This window comes from Aotus nancymaae, unplaced genomic scaffold (assembly GCF_030222135.1).
Source record: "Aotus nancymaae isolate 86718 unplaced genomic scaffold, 86718_ANA_hifiasm-v0.15.2.pri h1tg000089l, whole genome shotgun sequence".
NCBI lineage: Eukaryota > Metazoa > Chordata > Mammalia > Primates > Aotidae > Aotus > Aotus nancymaae.
In genome coordinates this window covers 23,871,394-23,897,588 of record NW_026988504.1, presented here as the reverse complement: position 1 = coordinate 23,897,588, position 26,195 = coordinate 23,871,394, and the positions used below count along the sequence as shown (strand labels likewise).

The window sequence follows — 26,195 nt, the reverse complement described above, 5'->3', positions numbered from 1 at the left end:
GCCAAGATCGTGCCACTGCACTCCAGCCTAGGCGACAGAGCTGGACTCCATCTCAAAAACAAAATAAAATAAAAACTAGAAGAGGGAAGGAGGGAATCTGGCTGTGGGGGATGGCCAGGTGAGTTTCCCTTGCAGTCTTGCAGCCGGGAGAAAAGTTCCATCTGCAGGGAAGAGAAAGGAGAGCTAAGGACAGTCACTTTGCCTTCCTCTTACGCCTTCCCAGCTCTGATCTCCAAACCCACCTCTCCGCCCACTTGGTTCATTCACCCTGACCCAGAGTGAGTGGTTTGATTTGGAACAGGAGGACAGAGGCTTACGTGGGCCTTTTAAAGTCAAAGTTTCTAACTCTGCCCCACCTCCTGAACCTGGCCTGATTCCTAGTGCCCTCTAGCTCCACCCCCGACCCCTCTGCCCTTGGGGTTTTTCACAATATCCATCATTCCTCTTTACCAGCAGCACCACACAGAGACCAGGACCCTCCAGAGGCTGAGAGAAACATCCCGCACCCAGGTCCTCTCTGTCTGTTTATTGTTCTGTCTATTTGCACTCTGCCTTCAGAACCAAGAGCCTGAAGACGACCCAGGAGCTTTAGCTATGGCTGTCTTCATTATTTTTTCTCTATTTAGTGTTCTGGTGACAGGCATGAGTGAAGGTGGGGCTGGGAGTGAGAAAGGAGGTGAGAGGGAATGTCAGCTGAACCAGCTTCCCCGCTGTCCCTCCATATCTCCCAGTGCCCAGCCTTGGACACACCCTGGTCAGAGCCAGCTGTTTGCAGACCTGAGCCGAGAGGAGCTGACAGCTGTGATGCGCTTTCTGACCCAGCGGCTGGGGCCAGGGCTGGTGGATGCAGCCCAGGCCCGGCCCTCGGACAACTGTGTCTTCTCAGTGGAGCTGCAGCTGCCTCCCAAGGCGGCAGCCCTGGCCCACCTGGACAGGGGGAGCCCCCCACCTGCCCGGGAGGCCCTGGCCATCGTGCTCTTTGGTGGACAACCCCAGCCCAACGTGAGTGAGCTGGTGGTGGGGCCGCTGCCTCACCCCTCCTACATGCGGGATGTGACTGTGGAGCGTCATGGAGGCCCCCTGCCCTATCACCGCCGCCCCATGCTATTCCGAGAGTACCTGGACATAGACCAGATGATCTTCGACAGAGAGCTGCCCCAGGCTTCTGGGCTTCTCCACCACTGTTGTTTCTACAAGCACCGGGGACGGAACCTGGTGACAATGACCACGGCTCCCCGTGGTCTACAGTCAGGGGACCGGGCCACCTGGTTTGGCCTCTACTACAACATCTCAGGAGCTGGGATCTTCCTGCAGCCCGTGGGTTTGGAGCTGCTGGTGGACCACAAGGCCCTGGACCCTGCCCGCTGGAGCATCCAGAAGGTGTTCTATCAAGGCCGCTACTATGACAGCCTGGCCCAGCTGGAGGCCCAGTTTGAGGCCGGCCTGGTGAACGTGGTGCTGATCCCAGACAACGGCACAGGTGGGTCCTGGTCCCTGAAGTCCCCTGTGCCCCCGGGTCCGGCTCCCTCTCTGCAGTTCTATCCCCAGGGTCCCCGCTTCAGTGTCCAGGGAAGTCGAGTGACCTCCTCACTGTGGACTTTCTCCTTTGGCCTCGGAGCATTCAGCGGCCCAAGGATCTTTGACGTTCGCTTCCAAGGAGAGAGGGTGGCCTATGAAGTCAGCGTCCAGGAGGCCTTGGCCATCTATGGAGGCAATTCTCCTTCTGCTGTACGAAGCCGGTACATAGACAGTGGCTTTGGCTTGGGCCACTTCTCCACGCCCCTGACCCGTGGGGTGGACTGCCCCTACCTGGCCACCTACGTGGACTGGCACTTCCTTTTCGAGTCCCAGGCCCCCAGGACAATACACGATGCCTTTTGTGTGTTTGAGCAGAACCAGGGCCTCCCCCTGCGGCGACACCACTCAGATCTCTACTCTCACTACTTTGGGGGCCTTGCGGAAACGGTGCTGGTCGTCAGATCTGTGTCCACTATGCTCAACTATGACTATGTGTGGGATATGGTCTTCCACCCTAATGGAGCCATAGAAATCAGACTCCACGCCACCGGCTACATCAGCTCAGCATTTCCCTTTGGTGCTGCCCAGAGGTATGGGAACAAAGTTTCGCAGCACACCCTGGGCACGGTCCACACCCATAGCGCCCACTTCAAGGTGGATCTGGATGTAGCAGGTAAGGCATTCTAGCAGAGGCAAAGGTGCTGGGGGGTGAGAAGGGTGAGCTGAAGTCTCCATGACTAGCTTTAAAAGTTTTCACTGGGCTGGGTGCAGTGGCTCATGCCTATAATCCCAGCACTTTGGGAAGCCAAGGCGGGCAGATCACTTGAGGTCAGAAGTTCGAAACCAGCCTGGCCAACGTGGAGAAATCCTGTCTCTACTAAAAATAAAAAAATTAGCTGGGCATGGGCACAATTACAATCCTAGCTACTCAGGAGGCTGAGGCAGGAGAAACACTTGAACCTGGGAGTCACAGGTTGCATTGAGCTGAGATCGCGCCACTGCACTCTATCCCGCGTGACAGAGCCAGACTTTGTTGCAAAAAAAAAAAAAAGTCTTAAATACTTTAAAAATATTACCTCTTTGAGGCCAGCCATGGTGGCTCACGCCTGTAATCCCAGCACTCTGGGAGGCTGGGTCAGTAGTTTGAGACTAGCCTGGCCAACATGGTGAAACCCCATCTCTACTAAAAATACAAAAATTAGCAGGACGCAGTGGCACATGCCTGTAATCCCAGCTACTTGGGAGGCTGAGGCAGGAGAATCACTTGAACCCAGGAGGCGGAGATTGCAGTGAGCCGAGATTGTGCCACTGCACTCCAGCCTGGGTGACGAAGTGAGACTCCATCTCAAAAATAAAAATTACCTCTGCTCTTATAGAATTTATTATATTGTATACTATACAATGTATAGTTGTATACTATGTACAAATATGATATACTGATATAAGTATTTAGATTTCTGTTACTAAAATGTTATCATAATGTACCTACATTTTGCCACTTCTGTTTTTTCACATAACAACATCATTCAAGCAAGCAACGCAAATGTATGAATGCACACTTGCACCAAGCACCCCACTATGCAAGTTAACAAAAAAAACAACACTGTTGCTCTCAAGTGGTTTACATTCCTTTCTTTTCCCTTTTTCTTTTTTGAGACAGGGTCTTACTCTACCACCCAAGCTGGAATGCAGTAGTGCGATTATAGCTCATTTCAACCTCCAACTCCTAGGCTCATGTGATCCTCCCACCTCAATCTCCCAAAATTCTGGGATTATGGGTGTGAATCACCAAAATGATAACCACCCTTATCATTTTTTGGTGGTGAGAGCACTTAAAATCTACTCTTAGCAATTTTCAAGAATATAATACATTGTTATTAACTATAATCGCCATACTGCACAATAGATCTCTTTGGGGTTTTTGTTGTTGTTTGAAACACGATCTCACTCTCTCACGCAGGCTGGAGTGCAGTGGCGTGATTATGGCTCACTGCAGCCTCAACTTCCTGGCCTCAAGCAATCCTCCCACTTCAGCCTCCTAAGTAGTGGGGACTGTGGGTACATGCCACCATGCTTGACTAATTTTTTTTTTTTTTTTTTTTTTGAGACAGAGTCTCACTCTGTCACCCAGGCTGGAGTGCAGTGGTGCAGTCTTGGCTCACTGCAACCTCTGCCTCCCAGATTCAAGTGATTCTTCCACCTCAGCTTCCTGAGTAGCTGGGACTACAGGCGCATGCCACCACACCCAACTAATTCTTGTATTTTCAGTAGAGACAGGTTTTCACTGTCTTGGCCAGGCTGGTCTTAAACTCCTGACCTCATGATCTGCCTGAGTCAGCCTCCCAAAGTGCTGAGGTTACAGGCATGAGCCACTGCGCCCAGCCTGTTGCTTGGCTAATTAAAAAAAAATTTTTTTATAGAGCACTTCCTTGCTTTCTGGCACCCAAAAACATTTCAATTTCATCTGACATTTTCCCTCCTCCTATCGTAGAATTAACCTTGTCTCCAAGGAGATCAGGTTCATTTTATTGGTGAATGGTATTTAGAAACCAGGATCTGGGCATCAAGTTTGCTCATTGTTACTGGAATGTCATTGCTTTTAGGCCCTCTCAGTGGACTTAGCTAGAAAATTTAAGCATATATCTAACCAACCCATACACACACATCTATCTTTATCTCTGTATCTAAATGACAACTTTTAAAGCACTTGTAACAGTCCCTGACACATAGTGGGCCCTTGAGAAATAAGAGCTATTGTTGTGATTAGCCACATGAGCCTACTTGTGTGCACGGACCATAAAGAACTCTCAGTCTGTGGCCAGGCGCAGTGGCTTACACCTGTAATCCCAGCACTTTGAGAGGCCGAGGCGGGTGAATCACCTGAGGTCAGGAGTTCAAGACCTGCCTGTCCAACATGGCAAAACCCTGTCTCTACTTAAAATACAAAAATCAGCTGGGCGTGGTGGTGTGTGCCTGTAATCCCAGCTACTCTGGAGGCTGAGGCTTGAACCCAGGAGAATCGCTTGAACCCAGGAGAATCGCTTGAACCCAGGAGGCAGAAATTGCAGTGAGCCGAGATCATGCCACTCTACTGCAGCCTGGGCAACAGGAGAGAAACTTCATCTCAAAAAAAAAAACAAAAACTCTTAGTCTGCAATTCTCACCTAAGGGTGGAAACACTGGGATATGGATTAGGGGCAATAAATCTACAAAAGGAAACTAAGCATTTGCTGAATCAGTCTCTCCTCCCTCCTGGTCCTTGTAAGGTGCAGAGGGAGCTACCAGCAGGGTTTGATTTATTGTTCCTTGTCTCAGCTCACTTAACTTGACTCCTAATATAGGACCTAGTTAGGCTCAAAATCATTCAGACTCCAAAAGTTCAGGGAACAGATTGTGTCTTAAGCCCTGCTCCCAGCTCCCTGCCTAGTTTCAAACTGCAAAAGCTCCCTCCAAGCCCCAGCAGCATCAGGCCCAGTGCTGGTTTTCCTTCCCTTTGGTCCCCATGTCTACTATTCCTGCGTTGTGGGGTCTCTCTATGCAGTCTTCCTCTATGTGCTGATGTGTGGGCAGTGTAACGCCAGACTAAGACCCAGTTCTCCAGCACTGCCATGGTATTAACCGTGTCTCCTTGTTGACCAACCAAGGTACATTATTGAATTCTCTCAGCCTCAGTTGTCCCATCTGTAAAATGAAGATGATTGTAGTTCCTCCTTTATGAGATTGTTGTAGAAGTGAAAGCATTAACACACAGAAGGCACTCTGCATGCTGCCTGCACAGCTCCATCAGGCTCAGTCAATGTGAGACTTATTTTCATGATAAGGTAGTCCTGGCGATGTCACAGAGCTTCAGGTGTGAGGGGAAGGCTTCAGGTCAGAGGGAATGCCACCCTGCCCATTGCCCACGAGGTTGTTCTAACCTCAGGTAAACACCCTCCCTTGTGGCCCGTCAGAGGGAGGAGGCTGCTGGAGGCCCAGGTGCGAGGCATCTGGAATTATTACGAGAAGACACTTGGGAGAAACACCTCCTTCAAATCCCTGGACTGGGGCTATCTCAGGGAAAGGGAAGAGAAGCAGGGCACACTCAGTTCTGGACTGCTCTTTGGCCCCCACTCTGAAGCCAGGTGGGGGCAGAGTCCAGAGGGGCAAGGGCAGTTGCATGACAGGCCCTCCCCCATCCTACCCCGAGCAGGACTGGAGAACTGGGTCTGGGCCGAGGATATGGCCTTTGTCCCCATGGCTGTGCCCTGGAGCCCTGAGCACCAGATGCAGAGGCTGCAGGTGACCCGGAAGCTGCTGGAGACGGAGGAGCAGGCCGCCTTCCCCGTGGGAGGTGCCACCCCTCGCTACCTGTACCTGGCCAGCAACCACAGCAACAAGTGGGGTCACCCTCGGGGCTACCGCATCCAGATGATCAGCTTTTCTGGGGAGCCGCTGCCGCAGAACAGCTCCATGGAGAGAGGCTTCAGCTGGGAGAGGTGAGTGGTCGGCAGTCAGGAGGGAGTGGGGCAGGCACACTGGATGAAGGGCTCCGCACTGCTCCACCTCCTACAGGTACACACAAACACATACACACATTCCTGTGACCACAATCTGTAGCCACTCAAAACAAAGCCTAATGGGTGGGTGGAGGAATGCTGAGATACGAGGCATTGAAGGAAATCTAGGAAAATATTAACGGTAGACTCTAGACTGTGAGTCTGTGCATGTTCACCATACAATTCTTCCAACTTTTCTGTATGTTTAAAATGTTCACTGGGCCGGGTGCGGTGGCTCACGCCTGTAATCCCAACACTTTGGGAGGCCGAGGCAGGTGGATCACCTGAGATTGGGAGTTCAAGACCAGCCTGACCAACATGGAGACACCCCGTCTCTACTAAAAATACAAAAATTAGCCAGGCATGGTGGCGCATATCTGTAATCCCAGCTACTTGGGGGGCTGAGGCAGGAGAATCGCTTGAACCCGGAAGGCGGAGGTTATGGTGAGCCGAGATTGTGCCATTTCACTCCAGCCTGGGCAACAAGAGTGAAACTCCATCTCCAAAAAAACAAACAAAAACGTTCACATGAAAGGTTGGAGGAAAAACACTGAGCTAGGAACACAGATTGGAGGAGGATTCCCTAAAATAGAGGCATTTGAGATACTGAACTTGACCTAGGATGGGAAACAGGCCATGTCCATATGTATGTTTCCAAGGCCAAGGCTCAACATCATGCTCTGATCCAGATGGACCGATGAGCAACATTCCTGCCTGAAGTCTGCTGGGCCAGTTGATGTTTAAGGTACAGGAAAGAGGACAAATGGGGAAACTCTACAGAGGAGAGAGAGAGACAAAGACAGAGACAGGCAGTGAGAACTGGGCAGAGAATAATCCAGAGGCTCAAGACTCCAAGACTTTGGGGCTCATTTCCCACTTGTGTTCCCTCTTCGGTGCAGCTTCAGGCAGTGGCACAGTTGATGACCTTGTAGCTCTAATAAAAACTCCTGTAGGTACCAGATAGTGGTAACCCAGAGGAAGGAGGAGGAGCCCAGTAGCACCAGCATCTACAATTTGAATGACCCTTGGACACCCACTGTGGACTTCACTGACTTCATCAACAATGAGACCATTGCAGGGCAGGTCAGTTGCATGCAGTGGTGAGCAGGGAGTTGGGCTGGGGGAGGGGAGGAGTCAGGAGGACCAGATGAGCCCCTTCACTGCCTCCGGAGCCAGATTCCTCAGGGATCTTCAGAATCCACCAAGAATGAAACTTTGACCAGGTGCAGTGGCTTATGCCTGTAATCCCAGCGCTTTAGGAGGCTGAGGCAGGTGGACCCCCAGCTCTTTAGAAGGCTGAGGCAGGTGGATTTCTTGAGGTCAGGAATTCGAGACCAGCCTGACTAACATGGTGATGAAACCCCATCTCTACTAAAAATACAAAAACAAAGCCGAGCATGGTGGCTCACACCTATAATCCCAACACTTTGGGAGGCTGAGGTGGACGGATCACCTGAGGTTGGGGGTTCGAGACCAGCCTGACCAACATGGAGAAACCCCGTCTCTACTAAAAATACAAAAATTAGCTGTGCATCGTGGCACATGCCTGTAATCCCAGCTACTCAGGAGGCTGAGGCTGGAGAATTGCTTGAACTCAGGAGGTGGAGGTTCCGGTGAGCCCAGATCGTGCCATTGCACTCCAGCCTGGACAATGGTATGATCTAAACTCCGTCTCAAAACAAACAAGCAAACAAAACCTAGCAGGGTGTGTTGGGGCACACCTGTAATTCCAGCTATTCGGGTGGCTGAGGCTTGAACCCCGGAGGTGGTAATTGCAGTGAGTTGAGATTGCACCACTGTACCCCAGACTGGGTGACAGAGTGAGACTCTGTCAAAAAAGAAAAGAAAAGAAAGGAAAAAAAGAAAAAAAAAAGAAAGAAAAATTTTATGATTTCACATTTTTCCTGACGAACTAAGAACATGTAGGTAGGTGAGCTGACTCCCTGTCTGCAAGGTCACTGTGGGAGGCAGGGCACATCCTCAGCAAAGCCAGACCTCGTGATCCTCTTCCTTCTCCCCTGCTAGGACTTGGTGGCCTGGGTGACAGCTGGTTTTCTGCACATCCCACATGCAGAGGACATTCCTAACACGGTGACCGTGGGGAACGGCGTGGGCTTCTTCCTCCGACCCTACAACTTCTTTGACGAAGACCCCTCCTTCTACTCTGCCGACTCCATCTACTTCCGAGAGGACCAGGATGCCGGGGCCTGTGAGGTCAATCCCCTGGCTTGCCTGCCCCAGGCTGCTGCCTGTGCCCCCGACCTCCCTGCCTTCTCCCACGGAGGCTTCTCTCACAACTAGGCAGTCCCTGGGATGGGGCATGTGGCCAAGGCTCCAGGGTCAGGGCGTGAGGGATGGGGAGCAGCTGGGCACTGGGCCGGCAGCCTGGTTTCCTCTCCCCTGCACCAGGACTCTTTCTTCTACTGCCCTCTGTCGCATCCCCCTCTATGCCAGGAGCCTCCTGAGCCTGTGGTGGCTGACACAGGGGACACTCAGCCTTGTGGATGCCAGCTGTGCTGAGTTCCCATCCAGAGAGGCGAGGCATGGCCCAGCCTGGAGCCTGGAGCCTTGGCCAAGCGTTTCCCTAGACCACTCCTGGTTTTCTTAACAGTTTTTTTTTTTTTTTTTAATGAGACATAATTGACATACCATAAAATTCATCCCTTTAAAGCGTACAATTTCATGTTTTGTTTTGTTTTTTGAGACAGGGTTTCACTTTGTTGCCCAGGCTGGAGTGCAATGGTGTGATCTCAGCTCACTGCAACCTCTGCTTCGGGGGTTCAACTGATTCTCCTGCCTCAGCCTCTGGAGTAGCTGAGATTACAGGTGCCAGCCACCATGTCTGGCTAATTTTTTGTTGTTGTTGTTGTATTTTTTGTAAAGACAGGCTTTTCCCATGTTGGCCAAGCTGGTCTCGAACTCCTGACCTCAGGTGATCTACCCGACTGGGCCTCCCAAAGTGCTGAGATTACAGGTGTGAGTCACCGCGCCAGGCTCAATTTCATGTTTTTTAGTATATTCACAAAGTTTTGCAGCCATTGCCACTAATTCGAGAACATTTTTATCACTCCAGAAGGAAACCCTGTACCTGTTTTTTTTTCTCTTGAGGTGGAATCTCGCTCTGTCACCCAGGCTGAAGTGCAATGGCAGGATCTCTGCTGACTGCAACCTCTGCCTCCCGGGTTCAGCTGATTCTCCTGCCTTAGCCTCCTAGGTGGCTGGGATTACAGGTGCCTGCCACCACACCTGGCTAATTTTTGTATTTTTAGTGGAGTCAGGGTTTCATCCTGTTGGCCAGGCTGGTCTCAAACTCCTGAACTTAAGTGATCCACCTGCCTTGGCCTCTCAAAGTGCTGGGATTACAGGCTTGCACCACCATGCCCAGCTAATTTTTTTTGTATTTTTAGTAGCCCAGCTAATTTTTTTTTGTATTTTTAGTAGAGACGGGATTTGGCCATGTTGACCAGGCTGGTCTCAAACTCTTGATGTCAGGTGATCCACCCGCCTAGGCCTCCCAAAGTGCTGGGATTATAGGTGTGAGCCACCACGCCCAGCCTGCCCTGGATCTTAAAGGTGAATAGGGAGCCTCTAGAGACCAGACTGTTCTCCTAAAGCCTCAGGGCAGGTTCCCCAGTGGAGGCACATCTCAGTTTCAGACCTTGGACAGCTGGTCCTTCTCTCTGTCTGTTCCCTCTTAGGCTAATGAAGTCATCCTCTTCCTGGTCTTCCTGCTACTTCAGCTTCCATTCCCTGCTGGTTTTTGGTTTTGGTTTGAGATGGAGTCCTAGGCTGAAGTGCAGTGGTGTGATCTCGGCTCACCGCAACCTCCACCTCCCAGGTTCAAGTGATTCTCCTGCCTCAGCCTCCAGAGTAGCTGAGACTACAGGAGCGCATCACCACACTCGGCTAATTTTTGTATTTTTTTGTAGAGATGGGGTTTCACCATTTGGCCAGGCTAGTCTCAAACTCCTGACCTTAAGTGATCCACCTGCCTTGGCCTCCCAAAGTGCTGGGATTACAAGATCGAGCCACTGCCCAGCCTGTTTCCTGCTGTTTCTAGCGGAGGTCATGTGGGAGTGTCCCTGCTGCCTCAGGTCTTGTGTTTCCTTCCTGCACTCTTCAGTTCTGGTGGCCTCCTCTGCCCCTGGGCTGGGGAAGCCTTGGATTTGCAGGGACTGTCTTGTTTGAAGAAGGACAACGCTTGGTTATCTCCTTGTGGGAGACCTATGTCTCTGAACAGCTTTCTTCGTCTTGTCTATCTGCCTTTCATTGTCATCAAAAATGTTCCTCCTGTCATCCTGTCATCTGCTTACACTGACAAATAATCCTCTTACGAGTTCCTGCATTTACACAGGCCATGCGGAGTATGCATGTGTGAGGGGGGAAGGATGGTCAAGTGTCAGCAGCAGCCTAGGGGTTTGTGGGTGGAAGGATGAAAAAGATGGAGGGTCATCTGGTCTCTGGGCCCTGGTGACAGTAGCCTCTGTTACTTGCAGCAGCCAGCGTAGGTGGCCAGAATGTCACCAAGGGTAGGCACTAAAAAGCCTCAGGAGCTCAGGCAGCTGGGTGGGGAGCTGGCCAATCAGGAGAGGGCATGTAAATGAGCCAGGTGCTTCCCAGCAGGGGCTGGAGGCCAAGTCAGGGCAACAGCCTCCAGGGCTGGCCCTCGTGGGCTGTGGACTTTGGATGAGCATAAATGAGAACCAGAACGCCAGGCACAGTGGCTCATGTCTGTAATCCCAGCACTTGGGGAGGCTGAGGCGGGCTGATCACCTGAGGTCAGGAGTTCAAGACCAGCCTGATCAACATGGAGAAACCCTGTCTCTACTAAAAATACAAAAATTAGCTGGGTGTGGTATCAGGCACCTGTAATTCCAGCTACTTGGGAGACTGAGGCAGGAGAATTGCTTGAACCCAGGAGGCAGAGGTTGTGGTGAGCCAAGATCACACCACTGCACTCCAGCGTGGGCAACAAGACCAAAACTTCGTCTCAAAAAAAAAAAAAAAAAAGAACTGGGACAATTTCCAGGAAGAGATTTGGGGGCGGGAGTAAAGTGGGGAGGAAGTAGGGTTCGAACATCAAGCTTTCTGAGGTGTGTCAAGGCCAGAGAAACTTACGCAGTATATCGCATCCACACCTCTGCTTCATCAGTGTCTTTTCCTGGGAGTAAGATCAAGAAGAGAGAGGGGTCCTGGCTAATTTTTGTATATATATATTTTTATTTTGTTTTTGTTTTTATTTTTTCTTTTTCTTTCCAGAACCCCTAAGAGAACTTGGAATTAATAATTTTTGTATTTTTAATAAAGATAGGGTTTCACCATGTTGGCCAGGCTGGTCTCGAACTCCTGGCCTCAGGTGATCCACCTACCTTAGCCTCCCAAAGTGCTGGTATTACAAGCATGAGCCACCACACCCAGCCCCTTAGAAATGCTGTTTCTAAGAGGCTATCAATATGTCTTTGCATTTCAGAAAACTGGGTCTAGTCAAGAAATAAGGATGGATGGAGGTCAAAATGGAAATGGATTTGGAGAACAGAGTGGGGGTGGGGACAGAGTAGGATGGAAGTGAGAGGGGGTGGGGGGCAGGTCAGTGATGGGGAGGCGACAGGATAAGGAACAAGATGAGAAAGGGGGAAGGTGGAGTTGGAGTGAAGATGAGGATGAAAGTGAGGAAGGCTGGGTCATCCTCTGGCCTCTCCTACCATGCCCATCTACACAGATGCAAAGAAAACTTCATTCACTCATCGAATGTTTCTGGGACTCTTCCTGAATGCCAGACTTCTATCGGTACAGAAAAATGACTCTCTCCATACTTGCCTTCAAAGAGTTCACAGTCTGGGCTGCGGAGAGGTCTTTTTATAAACAAAAGCACTAGCTGGGCGTGGTGGCTCACACCTGTAATCCCAGCACTTTGGGAGGCCAAGGCAGGTGGATCTCATGAGGTCAGGAGTTTGAGAGCAGCCTGGCCAACATAGTGAAACTCATCTCTACTAAAAATACGAAAATTATTCAGGCGTGGTGGTGCATACCTGTAGTCCCAGCTACTTGGGAGACTGAGGCAGGAGAATCACTTGAACCCCAGAGGCAGAGGTTGCAATGAGCCAAGATTGCACCACTGGACTCCAGCCTGGGCGACAGAGCACAACTCTCTCTCAAAACAAACAAACAAACAACAACGAAAATAAAAACACTGACATAATAGCTATGACAGACAAGTGGAGCACAGAAAGAGGAGCCATCTATCACTGGTGGGAGTCTGGGAGGACTTCAGAGAGGACGTGATGGTTATGTGTGTTTAATTGTATTCATTGATTTATTTCAATTAGTGATACATTCACATGTTCAAAATCCTAAAGGCACAAAAGAACTTGTGTCTGGTGATGGTTGCACAATTCTGTGAATATACCAAAAACCATGGAAACCATTGAATTAAGCACTTTAAGTGGGAGAATGATACAGTATGTGACTTATAGCTCAATAAAATTGTGTTTTAGAAAAGGGTTTGTGTCTCCATCCCAAATCTGATTCTAGTCCCTCCCTGAAATCAAGTAATGCAGTCAGTTTCTTCTGTGTCTTTTTCGTTGGGAGTCAGAAGTGACATTTGGAGTGGTGAATGAGCTGAATTTAGTCAAGTAGTAGACCTCAAACACAGAGTTCTGGCAGTGACACAGGCACAAAGGCTCGTGGTTCCGTGAATGCCCCATGGCTGGAGTGTGGGGTGAGGGTGGCAGAATGGCAAAGGCTGATTGGGGCTGGGTGAGCAGAGCCTTGGAGGCCATGCAAGGCAGTCTGTACTTTATCTGTAAGCAATGATGATCCAGACCTTTAAGCTGCATGAATAACAATGTGACAATAATTTTAAAACACCCAAATCTCCCTCCAACGTCCCATTGTCATTCATGTAATTTAAACTGCAGCTCTTGTCTCTAGCACTCATGCATTCACCCAGTTAGGTAAATATAGTCTAAAGACACTTTTGTATTCTACTTTTTCCGTTTAATATTAATCAGAAGCATTTTTATAGGTTGTCATGTAGTACTCAAATGGGTTTTTTTTTTCGAGACGAAGTCTCGCTCTGTCGCCTAGGCTGGAGTGCAGTGGCACGATCTCAGCTCACTGCAACCTCCACCTCCTGGGTTCAAGTGATTCTCCTGCCTCAGCCTCCTGAGTAGCTGGGATTACAGGCGCCCACCACCAAGCCCGGCTAATTTTTGTATTTTTAGTAGAGACGGGCTTTCACTATGTTGGCAAGGCTGGTCTCGAACTCCTGACCTCTGATCTGCCTGCCTTGACCTCCCAAAGTGCCGCAGTGATCCACTTCACCCAGTGGATATATATATATATATATTTTTTTTTTTTCCGAGAGGAAATTTTGCTGTCACCCAGGCTGGAGTGCAGTGGTGCAATCTCGGCTCACTGCAACCTCCACCTCCTGGGTTCACGTGATTCTCCTGCCTCAGCCTCCCAAGTAGCTGGGATTACGGGTGCCCACCATCGTGCCTGGCTAATTTTTGCATTTTTAGTAGAGACGGGGTTTTACCATGTTGTCCAGGCTGGTTTCAAACTCCTGACCTCAGGCGATCCACCTGCCTTGGCCTCTCCAATTGCTAGGATTACAGGCATGACCCACTGCTTCCGGCCAAATGGATAGTTTTTAAAGGATAAGAGGTATTCTATCAAGTTGATGGTAAACAAATCATTTCCCATTGGGCAATTGGGTTGGTTCCAGTTTGCTGTCAAGAGGAATGACCCAAATGGATCTTGGCTTTGGACAATGGCCTTTACATGGCCTGCTCACAGGCTCAGAGCTAAAAGGGACTCAGGGGTCATCTGGGTTCATCCTTAGAGCTTCTGTGGTCGTGAGTAAGCACCCCATCTGAACCCATTTCTTTATCTGGAAAATGATAATGTATTTAAATCACTCAAAAGCTTTTTAGGCCTTGGTAGATTTCTCTGACACTGGAAGGTCCATCCACAGCCTACCTGCTATGTATCAAAGGAACTATTTCTAGACACTGGGGTCTTGGCCAGGTAGGGTGACTCATGCCTGTAATCCCAGCACTTTGGGAGGCTGGGGCAGGAGGATTGCTTGAGGCCAGGAGTTTGAGACCAGCCTGAGCAACAGAGCAAGATTCTGTCTATATAAAAAATGTTTAAAATTAGCTGAGCTGGCCAGGCACAGTGGCTCACGCCTGTAATCCCAGCACTTTGGGAGGCCAAGGCAGGCAGATCATGAGGTCAGGAGATTGGAGCATGCTGGCTAACACGGTGAAACCCCATCTCTACTAAAAATACAAAAAATTAGCCGGGTATGGTGCCATGTGCCAGTAGTCCCAGCTACTCGGGAGGCTGAGGCAGGAGAATTGCTTGAACCCAGGGGCGAAGGTTGTAGTGAGCCGAGATTGAGCCAACATACTCCAGCCTGGGCGACAGAGCGAGACTCCATCTCAAAAAATAAAAATAAAAAATTAGCCGAGCATGGTGGCACATGCCTGTAGTTTTAGCGACTTGGGAAGCTTGAGGTAGGAGGATCTGGGGCAGATGCACTCTGAAGGCTCAAGAGGAAACACTCGGGGCTGGCTGCAACTCAATTTTCTTTGACATCAGTGGTAGAATTTGTCCACTAGGGGCCAGGCGCGATGGCTCACCCCTGTAATCCCAGCACTTTTCGAGGCTGAGGTGGGTGGATCACCTGAGATGAGGAGTTTGAGACCAGCCTAGCCAACATGATGAAACCCGTATCTACTAAAAATACAAAAAATTAGCTGGGTATAGTGGCGGGTGCCTATAATCCCAGCTACTCGGGAGGCTGAGGCAAGAGAATCGCTTCAACGCAGGAGGTAGAAATTGCAGTGAGCCAAGATTGCACCATCGTATTCCAGCCTGGGCAACAAGAGCAAACCTCCATCTCAAAAAAAAAAAAAAGAATTTGTCTACTAGGTACTGTGCTAGGTGCTGGCAGGGGGGTTAGTGGGTCCCAGACAGACAGACATGGCCCACTGACTGGCTTGGCCCAGGGGAGATGCTGCTGGAACAAGAAAACCTCTCTGATGATTCTTGAAAGTGGGAGCTGGCCCCTGGCCCTCCATCTGCCCCTCATCTCCTCCCAGAGGCTGCTGTTCTTCATCCAGACTATCTGGCCCCATCTTCCCCGTAGCTGCCACAGAGACCTCGTCATATGAAGGGAAAGAGAATGTAGCATTCTCAGTAGGGCCCGGGTCTCAGACACCTCCCTGCTGCATGTCTCTTCTACCTTTTTTTTTTTTTTTTTTTGTGAGACGGAGTCTTGCTCTGTTGCCCAGGCTGGAGTACAATACCACCATCTCAGCTCATTACAACCTCTGCTTCCCGGGTTTAAGCGATTCTCAAGCCTCAGCCTCCCAAGTTGCTGGGACTACAGGCATGCACCACCTTGCCCAGCTAATTTTTGTAGTTTTAGTAGAGATGGGGTTTCACCATGTTGCCCAGGCTGGTCTCGAACTCCTGAGCTCAGGCATCCCATCTGCCTTGGCCTCCCAAAGTGCTAGGATTACAGGCATGAGCCACAGTGCCCAGCCCCTTATGCCTCTTTTTTTTTTGTAGGGGGGAACGGAGTCTCACTCTGTCGCCCAGGCTGGAGTGCAGTGGCACAATCTAGGCTCACTGCAACCTCCACCTCCCAGGTTCCAGCTGTTCTCCTGCTTCAGCCTCCTGAGTAGCTGGGACTACAGGCATGTGCCACCACACCCATCTAATTTTTTTTGTATTTTTAGTAGACATGAGGTTTCACCATGTTGGCCAGGATGGTCTCGGTCTCCTGACCTCGTGATCTGCCTGCCTCGGCTTCCCAAAGTGCTGGGATTACAGGTGTGAGCCACAGTGCCCGGCCCCTTATGCCCCTTAGCTTTATATCTCAGGGTCAGAATGTGATTGGGAACTCTCCTTTCTTGAAGACCTCCAAGGAATGTGATGTCTCAGTCGCTCCCAATTCTCCCATTGAGAAGGAGAAGCCAGTACAGGACAGACTGCTCTGAGCCAGATGATTTCCATCTTTGCTTCACTTAATCCTCAGAACAACCTTGAAAGGCAAATGTTAATTACACCCATTTCACAGATGCAGAAACTACAATTCAGAGAGATTAGGAAGCGTGCCCAAATCACCTGGCTGGTAAAAGGTAGGGCTGGGAATGAACCCAGATCTTTGCAGAATTACACATCACTGCCTTTCCTGGGCCATGGCTCTTTTTCACTGCCTGGTAGGCCTGTTTGAAGAATTAAACAAGGTATCAGACTGGTCTGAATATCGTAAGAAAGGAAAACAAAAGAATGAAACAAGGTAATGCTTGAGAAGCCCTCGGCACGTGATCCATGTTAAGTGACCCTCTCAGAGCAAAGTCAACACTCAAAGGGCAAGGGCAGAAACATGCACAGGGCACGCCGGGCGTGCCCGCCTATAAAGGGAGAGCCAGCGGTGAGTCTTCTCCAAGCTCGCTCTTGCGCTTTGGATCCGTTTCCATCGGTCCTTACAGCTGCTGGTCAGACCCTAGCAGCCAAGATGGTAAAGCAGATCGACAGCAAGGTTGCTTTTCAGGAAGCCCTGGACACCGCCGGCAATAAACTTGTAGTAGTTGACTTCTCAGCCAGGTGGTGTGGGCCTTGCAAAATGATCAAGCCTTGTCTTCATTCCCCCTCTGAAGAGCATCCAACGTGGTATTCCTTGAAGTAGATGTGGGTGACCGTCAGGATGTCGCTTCAGAGTGTGAAGTCAAACGCATGCCAACATTCCAGTTTTTTAAGAAGGGACAAAAGGTGGGTGAATTTTCTGGAGCCAACAAGGAAAAGCTTGAAGCTACCATTAATGAATTAGTCTAAGCATGTTTTCTGAAAATAAAACCAGCATTGGCTATTTAAAACTTGTCTTTTTTAATTTACAAAAATATAAAGACTATAAATCCAATTGCCATCTGAGTGACAATAAATCATTAATTCTAACACTTAAAAAAATATGCACAGTTGCTTTTCACAAAGGCGCTCAACCTTGACTGCACATTGAAATCACCTGGGAAGCTTGTAAAACTCAACATACTCAGACTGCACCTCAGCCTAATAAGATCAGAGCCCCTGGGGGCAAAACTCAGACATGACTGGCTTTTAAATTTCCCCAGGTGAGGCTGGGTACGATGGCTCGTGCCTGTAATCCCAGCACTTTGAGAGGCTGAGGCAGGTGGATCACCTGAGGTTGAGAGTTCAAGACCAGCCCAGCCAACATGGAGAACTGCCGTCTCTACTAAAAATACAAAATTAGTTGGGTGTGGTGGCACCTGCCTGAAATCCCACTACTCAGGAGACTGAGGCAGGAGAATTGCTTGAACCCAGGTGGTGGAGGTTGCAATGAGCCGAGATCACACCACTGCACTCCAGCCTGGGCAACAAGAGCAAAACTCTGTCTCAAAAAAAAAAAACAACAAACTTTCCCCAGGTGATTCTGATTCCACTGTGTAGCCAAGGTTGGGAGAACTCTGGAGATAGTAGTTCAGTTCCAAGCCTCCCAAGAGAAGGCTGACTAGAGAGTCTGAGACATAAAGACTGTGTCCATCAGAAGGCACAGAAAGGGGCCAGGCACAGTGTCTCACACCTATAATCCCAGCACTTCGGGAGGCTGAGGTGGGCAGATTACTTGAGTTCAGGAGACCAGCCTGGGCAACATAGCAAAACCCTGTCTCTACAAAAATACCAAAAAAAAAAAAAATTAGCCAGGAGATGACAGCCAGCCTCGTCTGACTCAACCAGCCTAGCCATGGACTTCACATCCAACTTTCAGAGCAGAAACTCCATGTAAGCAAATTCCTCGCCCCCTTCCCTCCTCTCCTATAGTTCTGGCTTTTTGTAATGTTTGTTTGTTTTCTGAGATGAGGTCTTGCTCTGTCACCCAGGCTGGAGTGCAGTGGCTCGATCTTGGCTCACACACTGAACTCTATTTCCTTGACCACGTGTGTCCTCCTCTCATTCCCCACACTGAACCTGGCTTTGGTGGCCTGGTGTCCAGCGTGGTGTCTCGCCCATGTGTGGGTGCTGAAATACATCTTTGAAATTTGGATAAACAGCGAACATTGTTACATAGGAGTCATTTTTTCTCTTTAAAAAATGCAGCCTAAACCTCTTGGGCTCAAGTGATCCTCCCAACTCAGCCTCCTGAGTAGCTGGGACTATAGGCACACGCCACTACCACCGGCTAATTTGTTTTTCTCTTTTTTTGAGACAGGGTCTTGCTCTGTCACTCAGGCTGGAGTACAGTGGTGCAATTACAGTTCACTACAGCCACGGCCTCCCAGGCCCAAGCAGTCCTCCTGCCTCAGCCTTCTGAGTAGCTGGGATTACAAGTGTATACCACCATAACCAGCTAATTTTTAAATTTTTTGTAGAGACAGAGTCTCTCTATGTTGCCCAGACTGGTCTTGAACCTTGAGCTTAATGGATCTTCCTACCTTGGCCTCCCAAAGCACTACGATTAATAGATGTGAGCCACTTGCCTGGCCCCCTCCTATAGTTTTTCCCTGGCCAACATCCCTCTTATAAATCTGCAAAGCTTCTCACTCTCTGCAGGGAATATTAGGTCATTTACATACCTGGGTTCAGTCCCTGCACTGCAGTCATCCTGATGCTCACATCCCAGACACCCCAGACCGTGCCTCCTCCTTCAAACAGGCCGCTCCCACCCACTAAGCCTCTGCCCATGTGCTCTGATTCCGCGCTCCCTTCCTTCCTCTGCTTCCTTTCTTTCCTCTTCCTTCTTCATCTAGTGACAGCTTATTCATCCTCTAAAACCCAACTTGAATACCACTCTCTCTACCTTTCCCTGAACAGCATTATTTACTTTGTTCTCTCTGCTCCCACAGTACTTCGGACAGAACTCTGCCACGGAGGTTCACACACTGAACTCTACTTCCTTGACCACGTGTGTCCTCCCCTCACTCCCCACACTGAACCTGGCTTTGGTGGCCTGGTGCCCAGCGTGGTGTCTCACCCACGTGTGGGTGCTTAAATACATCTTGGAAATTTGAATAAACAGCAAACATTGTTACATAGGAGTCATTTTTTCTCTTTAAAAGCCACATCATGGCTGGGCACGGTGGCTCACACCTGTAATCCCAGCACTTTGGGAGGCCGAGGCAGGTGGATCATGAGGTCAGGAGTTCGAGACCAGCCTGGCCAACATGGTGAAACCCCATCTCTACTAAAAATACAACAACAAAAAAATTAGCCGGGCACAATGGCGCACGCCTGTAATCCCAGCTACTCTAAGGCTGAGGCAGGACAATCTTTTGAACCCAGGAAATGGAGGTTGTGGTGAGTGGAGATCACGACATTGCACTCCAGACTGGGTGACAGAGCAAGATTCCGTCTCAAAAAAAAAAAAAAAAAAAAAAAAAGCCACGTATCCATTTTCTCATTGGACTACTTCAGAAGAGAAGATCTAAGGACATCCAAAGATCCTAAGTGAAAAATCACCCTGGCTGCATGGGTCGGGCCAGGACACAGGGCCAAAGGGCAGCAGCAACACGCTGAGCCCAGGTGTCTACTTTCCAGATGACACCTGACCGCCTGGACCAGCAACACAGCAGAGGCAGCAGGAAGCAGGAGACGGGGCCAGAGGGCTTCTGGGCAGGTGGTAGCTGGCAGATCTATAAATCAATTCCCCACACCGGGCTGTCACTGAAACAGCCCGGGAGTAGCCCAGAGCCTGGAGGTAGACCCGAGAGGACAGGGTGTGGGAAGATTAGAAGCATAGGCTAGAAATTGGACCACAAATATAGAATTTGACATGTGGGTAGAGAGGGGTGTTTTGGAGGCTGCAAATCAATAAATTAATGTTTTCCTCAATCTGGGTAAGCAGAGGCAATGCAGTATAGTGGTTTACAGTGTGGCTTCTGGAACTAGATTCCCGGGGTTTGGATTCAGCACATGTAACCTTGAACAAGTTGTTTCTTTTTTTTTTTGAAATGGAGTTTTGCTCTTGTAGCTCAGGCTGGAGTACAATGGCGCAGTCTCAGCTCACTGCAACCTCTGCCTCTGGGGTTCAAGCGATTCTCCTGCCTCAGCCTCCCAAGTAGCTGAGATTACGGGCACACACCACCACACCCAGTTAATTTTGAATTTTTAGTAGAGATGGGGTTTCTTCATATTGGCCAGGCTGGTCTCAAACTCCCGACCTCAGGTGATCCTCCCACCTCGGCCTCCGAAAGTGCTGGGATTACAAGTGTGTGACACCATGCCCCGCCAACCTTGAAAGAGGTATTTAGCCCCCGGGTGGTGGGCCCCTTGCCCTGGGCCTGCAAAAAAAAAAAAAAAGAGTTATTTAACTTCTCCATATTTTACTTTCCTCACTTGTAAAAGGGGAAGAGTAATAAAATCTACCTCAGGATTTTTATGAAAATTAAATTAGTAAATCCATGTAATTTTTCAAAAGAAGTCCCTGGCTTATAGTAAATGCTCAGTGAATGTGAGCTATTATTTAATATTTTATTAACTAGCATCTATGAGGTGTTTCAGTGACTGTGTAAGGAAACCACGTGGCTCACATCTGTAATGCCCATACTTTGGGAGGCTGACACAGGAGGATCCCTAGAGCCCAGGAGTTCAAGACCAGCCTGGGCACTACAGCAAGACCCTGTTTCTAAAAAAAAAAAAAAAAATTGTTAGCCGGATGCTGTGGCTCACGCCTGTAATCCCAACACTTTGGGAGGCTGAGGCGGTTGGATCACAAGGTCAAGAGCTCGAGACCATCCTGGCAAACATGGTGAAACCATGTCTCTACTAAAAAAAAATACAAAAAATAGCTGGGCATGGTGGCACGTGCCTGTAAATCCCAGCTACTCTGGAGGCTGAGGCAGGAAAATTGCTTGAATCAGGGAGTTGGAGGTTGCAATGAGCCGAGATCTCACCTCTGCACTCCAGCCTGGTGACAGAGGGAGTTTCTGTCTCAAAAAAAAAAAAAAAAAAATTTTTTTTTAAGTTAGTCAGGTGTGATAGAAAGCACTCATAGTTCTAGCTACTTGGGAGGCTGAGGCAGGAAGATTCCTTGAGCCCAGGAGTTCAGGGCTGCAGTAAGCTATGACGGATTGCACCACTGCATTCTGACCTGAGCGGCAGAGCAAAACACTGTCTTAAAAAAAAAAAAAGAAAGAAAGAAAAGGAAAAGGAAACCACCATAAAACACAGTAGGCTTAAAACAATAAACCAGTGCCTTGCTCACAATTCTGTAGTTCAGCAATCTGGCCCAGGCTCTGTGGGCAGTTATGCCGAATTCCCCTGGGATCACTCCATGGATCACCCATGTGAACTGGGACTGGCTGGTCTAAGACGGCCTCACTCTCAGGTCTGGTGGCTGGGGGTGGCTGTCAGACAGGCCCCATGTTGTAGCAACCTGTCTCCAGGAGGCTGCCTGGACTTCTCTCCTTTGTGAGCCAGGGTTCCAATCATAGCCCAAAGAGGGTAAGCCCTGGCAAGCAAATGCTTTTCAAGCCTTTACTTAGATCACAGTTGTTTATTGTTTGTTTTTCTGAGTCAATCTCACTCTGTCACCCAGGCTGGAGTGCAGTGGCGCGGTCTCAGCCCACTGCAACCTCCGCCTCCCAGGTTCAAGCAATTCTCCTCCCTCAGCCTCCCAAGTAGCTGGGACTGCAGATGCCCGCCACCACACCTGGCTAATTTTCATATTTTTATGAGAGATGGGGTTTCACCATGTTGGTCAGGCTTTTCTTGAACTCCTAACCTCGAGTGATCCACCCACCTCAGCCTCCCAAAGTACTGGGATTACGGGTGTGAGCCACCACGCCTGGCCTACTTATACCACATTTGTTAATGTCCCATTAGCAAAGGCAAGTCACAAATTCAAGCTCAGCTTCAAAGGAAGCAGACATAAACTTTATATCTTGATGGGAAGAGAGGCAAAGTCACAATGCAAAGGAACACACGTCGGGGATGGGAGCACTTTCACAGCCGTGTGAACAGTCTGCTATACTGGGCACCAGATGTGTAAGCGGAGCTCAGTTCTGGAGGCTGGAAAGAATGCTTTCTTTACCCTCAGGGCTCAGGCTAGCAGGTTAAGACACATGAAAAACCATTATAATGCAAGGTCTGAATGTGATAAGTGCCCCAACATAGGAGTTCAAATCAGACAGATCTTTTGCAGCTAATGAGGGGTGGAGGTCAATGGGTCGAGAAGGCTTAATTTGCTTGGCCTTGAAGTGTGGTGAGAATCTAGACGTGCGGAGATGGGGAAAATGATATTCCAGGTGGAGGGAAGAGCAAAGCTGGAAAAACCAAGGCATGTTTGGGAAATCCAAACTTACCTAGTATATCTGGAGTGTGGAGAAATAAGGGGGGACTGCAGGGCAGAAAACTAGAAAGATAAGCTGGGCTCCGATGTGGGTGAGCTTGTGTTTGAACTTCATTCTGTAGGCAATGGGGAGCCACTGAATATTTTTCAGGGACAAGTGAAAAGAACTGTAGTAAAGAGACTCCTTTGCTTGTATTCTATAGGATGGCTTGGGGTGCGGAGCAAGAACGAGAGGTGACCACAGGTAATGAAGGGACTGGGGGGTCTAGGCAATGGGGTTGGCCAGGGGTAGCACAAGTAGAAAGTATCTGAACGGATCCCGACGGTGACTGCAAATGGGGCATGAAGAGGTGTCAAGGTTGGCTCTGAAGTTGCCAGGCTCACGACCCAGAGGATGGCAGAGAAGAGGAGATTCGGTTACAAAGCAGGGGAGTCTGAGCAAGAACAGGTGTGAAAAGAACTTGTGGATGTGAGGAGTGTCTGGGACATCCAGGTGGTGTCCAACCAAGGTCCAACATCATGCTAAGGAAGGAGGAAGAAGAGAAAGGAGAGAAGACTTTGTCAGAGCAACCTTGCACACAGCGTTTCAAGGCGGTTGACAGCAAGTGTCAGATGTGGCCAAATGATTAAGGAAGAAGAAAGATGAGTAGAGGCCAGCCAGCTGATTTGACAATGAAAAGGTCACAGGTGACTTCCTAGGAGAGCAAAGGAGGCTGAAGTCCCAGGCTTTATTTTATTTTATTTGAGACAGAGTCTCGCTCTGTCCCCAGGCTAAAATGTAGTGGTGCGATCTCGGCTCACTGCAACTTCTGCCTCCCGGATTCAAATGATTCTCCTGCCTCAGCCTCCCATGTAGCTGGGACTATAGGTGCACACCACCACGCCCAGCTAATTTTTGTAATTTTAGTAGAGACGAGGTTTCATCATGTTGGCCAAGATGGTCTCCATCTCCTGGCCTCATGATCCACCCACCTCAGCTTCCCAAAGTGCTGGGATTACAGGGGCGAGCCACCACACGTGGCCTCCAGGCTTTATTTATTTATTTGTTTGTTTGTTCATCTCACTCTGTCATCCAGGCTGGAGCGCAGTGGTGGGAATCTCAGCTTATTGCAACCTCTGCCTCCTGGCTCAATGGATCCTCCCACCTCAGCCTCTCAAGTAGCTGGGACTACAGCCACATACAACCAAACCCAGCTAATTTTTTGAGGGGGAGTTGTGGGTTTAATTTTTGTGGGTTTTATTTATTTATTGTAGAGATGGGGTTTCACTATGTAACCCAGGCTGGTCCAAGCTTTATTTTTATTTATTATTTTTTTTTTGAGACGGAGTTTCCCTCTTGTTGCCCAGGCTGGAGTGCGGTGGCGCGATCTCGGCTCACTGCAAACTTCACCTCCCAGGTTCAAGTGATTCTCCTGCCTCAGCCTCCCGAGTAGCTGGGATTACAGGCGCCCGCCACCACGCCTGGCTAATTTTTTGTATTATTAGTAGAGACGAGTTTTTTTTGTTTTGTTTTGTTTTTTTAAAGACGGGGTTTCACCATATTGGTCAGGCTGGTCTCAAACTCATGACCTCAGGTGATCCACCAGCCTTGGCCTCCCAAAGTGCTGGGATTACAGGCGTGAGCCACCGTGCCTGGCCCTCCAAGCTTTATTTTTGATAATTTATTATTTCTGATTTAATTTTTATTGGAATGCTTCACGAATTTCCATGTCATCCTTGTGCAGGGCCCATGCTCATCCTCCCTGTGCCTCTGCAGTTTTAGTCTCTGCTGCCGAAGCGATCACTGCAGTCCCCAGGCTTTGAAGAGGGAGCAACAGGCATTCTGCTCTCTGGGATGCAAGGCTGGAGAGATCCCCTGGACTTACATGACCCGGGTGCTGGCCTGTCTTTCCACCCACTAGAGTGAATGAAATGTTAAAAATAAAACAAACACTGCTGTTCCCTTCCACCCTAAAGGAGGGAGGCACGCTAGACTCTCCCTGCCCCTCTCCCTGTCTCTCTGGCCTGCTGGCTGGAGATCAGGCACCGTCAGGGAGACAGATGCTGTCGGGACAGGCGGCTGTTTACTTGCTAGCAGAGCACTGCTGTGTTTTCACAGCCCAGAATAGCTCCATAGCCACCCCCAGGCCCGGGGACCTAGGAGCCTCACTGTTTGTTTTCATGATAATTCTGGGCCTCACCCCTTCCCTTCTCTGAGTCAAGGTCCTCATCTGAGAACTCTCAGAGGGGGTATGGTGTGGGTTCAAGGGGCCAAGACTACTAATTTCCTAATTATCTCTCCCAGCTGGCTCGGGAAGAGGGGAGGACTAACAACTGACTGTGCAACACCGGCGTTTCGAGTGGGACGGAATTTCCCCAGCTTGTAAAGAAAGAGTTGATTGAAGTAATGCATGGCTAGGGCGGGTGGTGGAGGGAAGAAAACAAGGGAATGAAAGAGTGTAGAAGGGAAGACTCCAGTCTGGATTGCAGCAGGTTCTGAGTGGGGAGCTTTCACTGGAGAATGCTGGGGGCTTCTCTGACTCATGGTGCTTCTCAGGTCAGGCTGGGTTCTGGCTGCCCTGGTGTTTAAAATGAATCAGGGATAGGAGGAAGACTGGCTTCACAGAATACTCTTTCAAACTCCAATTTTTTTAACAATGTGAGTTACTTTTGAAAATATTTTAGGTTCACACCTGTAATCCCAGAACTTTGGGAGGCTGAGGCAGGTAGATCACCTGAAGTCGGGAGTTCGAGATCAGCCTAGCCAAAATGGTGAAACCCTGTCTCTACTAAAAAAAATTCAAAAATTAGTCGGGCCATGGTGGCATATGCCTGTAATCCCAGCTACTTAAGTGGCTGAGGCACAAGAATTGCTTGAACCAGGGAGGAGGAGGTTGCAGTCAGCTGAGATCGTGCCACTGCACTTCAGCCTGGGTGACAGAGCAAGACCCTGACTCAAAATAAATAAGTAAATAAATAAGGAGGCCAGGCACAGTGGCTCACGCCTGTAATCTCAGCACTTTGGGAGGCCAAGGTGGGTGGATCATCTAAGCTCAGGAGTTCGAGACCAGCCTGGGCAACATGGTAAAACCCTATCTCTACTAAAAATACAAAAAATTAGCTGAGCATGGTGGCACGTGCCTGTAATCCCAACTACTCGGGAGGCTGAGGCAGGAGAGTTGCTTGAACCCAGGAGGCAGAGGTTGCAGTGAGCCAAGATCTCGCCACTGCACTCAAGCCTGGGCAACAGAGAGAGACCCTGTCTCAAAAAAAAGAAAAGAAAGAAAATATTTTAATTTTTAAAATATGACCACATTTATATTTTTTTTCTGGGAATCATTAATCTTTTACTTCTGTTAGATAATTCAAAGCCAGGCATCCCTTCATTGGAGCTTCGTTCAAAGGACTGCAGCCACTCAGAATATCAAAGCTGAACGGAGGGTGAGAGTCCCTGGGTCTTATTTTACAGTTGCCAAAAGCAAAACCCAGAGACTCCAGTGACTTGGCCAAGGTTGCTCCACTCTTTAATTTTATTTAGTTTTAAAACCCTGGTGATGGCCATGAGGGAGGGATGGTTTTCTGCGCTGCCTGTGGGATCCTTGAGAGTGTTTCTTTTCTTTTCTTTCTTTTTTTTTTTTTTTTGAGACAGTTTCACTCTGTTGCCCAGGCTGGAGTACAATGGCACAATCTCTGCTCACCACAACCTCTGCCTCCTGGGTTCAAGTGAATCTCCTGCCTCAGCCTCCCGAATAGCTGGGATTACAGGCATGCACCACCACGCCTGGCTAATTTTGTATTTTTAGTAGAGACGGGGATTTCTCCATGTTGGTCAGACTGTTCTCAAA

The 26,195-nt window shown here is 49.3% G+C and overlaps 1 protein-coding gene, 1 non-coding gene and 1 pseudogene across 2 annotated transcripts; 2 read left to right on the top strand and 1 right to left on the bottom strand.

Annotated features, from left to right (window-relative positions):
- The first annotated feature begins 450 nt into the window (after positions 1-450).
- Positions 451-8,616, top strand: LOC110568892 (amine oxidase [copper-containing] 3-like). Its single transcript, XM_021673671.2, has 4 exons — positions 451-2,191; positions 5,708-5,993; positions 7,007-7,136; positions 8,079-8,616. Exons 1-4 carry the CDS (start codon positions 595-597, stop codon positions 8,352-8,354), a joined length of 2,289 nt encoding a protein of 762 aa, XP_021529346.2. The 5' UTR covers positions 451-594; the 3' UTR covers positions 8,355-8,616.
- Positions 8,617-16,587: 7,971 nt separating this feature from the next.
- On the top strand, positions 16,588-17,174 carry LOC135271662 (thioredoxin-like; annotated as a pseudogene).
- Positions 17,175-24,050: 6,876 nt separating this feature from the next.
- LOC135271782 (U6 spliceosomal RNA) lies at positions 24,051-24,158 on the bottom strand. Its single transcript, XR_010339908.1, has one exon. It is a non-coding gene; the product is annotated as a U6 spliceosomal RNA (small nuclear RNA).
- Between the last annotated feature and the right edge of the window lie 2,037 nt (positions 24,159-26,195).